The sequence below is a fragment of the Otolemur garnettii genome, unplaced genomic scaffold, assembly GCF_000181295.1.
Source record: "Otolemur garnettii isolate 467f Iridium unplaced genomic scaffold, OtoGar3 scaffold00179, whole genome shotgun sequence".
In the NCBI taxonomy this organism is placed as follows: domain Eukaryota; kingdom Metazoa; phylum Chordata; class Mammalia; order Primates; family Galagidae; genus Otolemur; species Otolemur garnettii.
The window spans coordinates 2,456,608-2,458,129 of NW_003852574.1; the positions used below are offsets into that span (position 1 = coordinate 2,456,608).

A 1,522-nucleotide genomic window follows, 5' to 3' on the forward strand; every position below is an offset into this window, starting at 1 on the left:
GGCATTGCTGGTATTTCAGAACTGACAAAGACTGGAATGAATCATGGTTTCCTTGGCATTAAGGGGGCAGTAAGTGGAGGCATACTGAGATAGAATCATATGATTGGATCTTTCTGGTTTCAGAGACTTGGTCCTCCCAGATGGAAACCGGGTCAGCGCCTTCTCTGTTGCTAGTACAGCCATTGCTGCTGCTCAGTGGTCATCCACCCAGGTAGTGACCTCTCCTGTGGTACTTGCAATACAAGGTCAAGGTCATTTTTAGGGAATACTTCATAGCTTCTATCCTTGATATCCACTAAGTTTGTCTTTGTTTCTTTTTGATATTTTACAGTCTCAAAGTGGTGAAGGAGGCAATGTTGACTATAGTTACCTGCAGCCAGGACAAGATGGCTATGCCCAGTATACACAGGTATGTAGATTTGACCAGCATCCAGTTTCTAGTCTAGTATGCCTAAGAATAGCAGCTTTAATGGTGGACTTTTCTTCAGTACTCACAGGATTACCAGCAGTTTTATCAACAACAAGCTGGAGGATTGGAATCTGATGCATCATCTGCATCAGGTAGTAAATGTCATCTCCCTTTTACCTTTAGTTCGAGCAACTATAGCTGAAGAAATATTTCTAACGACCTACAGCTACCCGTCCATTTCCCTGCAAGAAAGTAGGATTATATTCAGGGTTGTCACCATGTGGTTAAGGTTCTGGGAAAGATTAGGGTTGTTTATATACCTGAAAAACTAATACAACCTCTTAGAGACCATGTTGTATTGAGTTTTATTCTTGAAATTCAATTCTGTATTTCTCCTATCTGTTGTTAGAAGTTGAGGTGTCCACATAAATTCAAGTGAGCAGAGAAGGTATGTGGCTCTAGAGTGTGCTTTACTTTTGCTGCAGAATTATAAAAGCCTTATAGTGAAATCAAATTTTCTCAACCCCAGAGCAGATTTGTTGCTCTTGGTTTAGTCATGGTACAAAATCCTTAACTTTGTCACATTATAGTAGGATTATAAGAAAATGAAAATATCATAGGTTCCAGTGATTCTTAGTGGAAATTAGGTTGTGAAAAACTGACATACAGAAAGACAGACATCTAGATTGGGTATTACACATAAAGATGTTTAGCTTGGAGTTCAATGCTTTTTCTCTACCCTAACCTGTGTGTTTATCATCAGGCACAGCAGTGACCACCACCTCAGCAGCTGTAGTGTCCCAGAGTCCCCAGCTGTATAACCAAACCTCCAATCCACCTGGCTCTCCGGTAATGCTCTTGTCCTAAATACAGAACTGGTGGCTGTTGGGGAAACTTTGTTTTGCTGTGCAAGTATTACCCTTTCCTGCTGATTGAGTCAGGATTGAGTAATATACATTACACCCTTATTTCTCTGTGTCTGAACAGTACTAGATAATCTAACAATTTTATTATATGTATGTGCATATATTTTAAATATAAAATTTCAAAACAGTATTTATACTTTCTGTGTGCTTCAACTTGACCCTTAGAAAGAAACCTCGGCTCGGCGCC

The 1,522-nt window shown here is 39.8% G+C and overlaps 1 protein-coding gene across 1 annotated transcript in view; it reads left to right on the forward strand.

Moving 5' to 3' along the window:
- RBM5 (RNA binding motif protein 5) overlaps positions 1–1,522 on the forward strand; it is a 30,150-nt gene that overhangs the window by 15,978 nt on the left and 12,650 nt on the right. The window contains exons 9-12 of the mRNA XM_012811874.2: positions 124–211; positions 332–409; positions 489–561; positions 1,173–1,258. Coding sequence (XP_012667328.1) covers positions 124–211; positions 332–409; positions 489–561; positions 1,173–1,258 — 325 coding nt within the window. The remainder of the gene's footprint in view (positions 1–123; positions 212–331; positions 410–488; positions 562–1,172; positions 1,259–1,522) is intronic.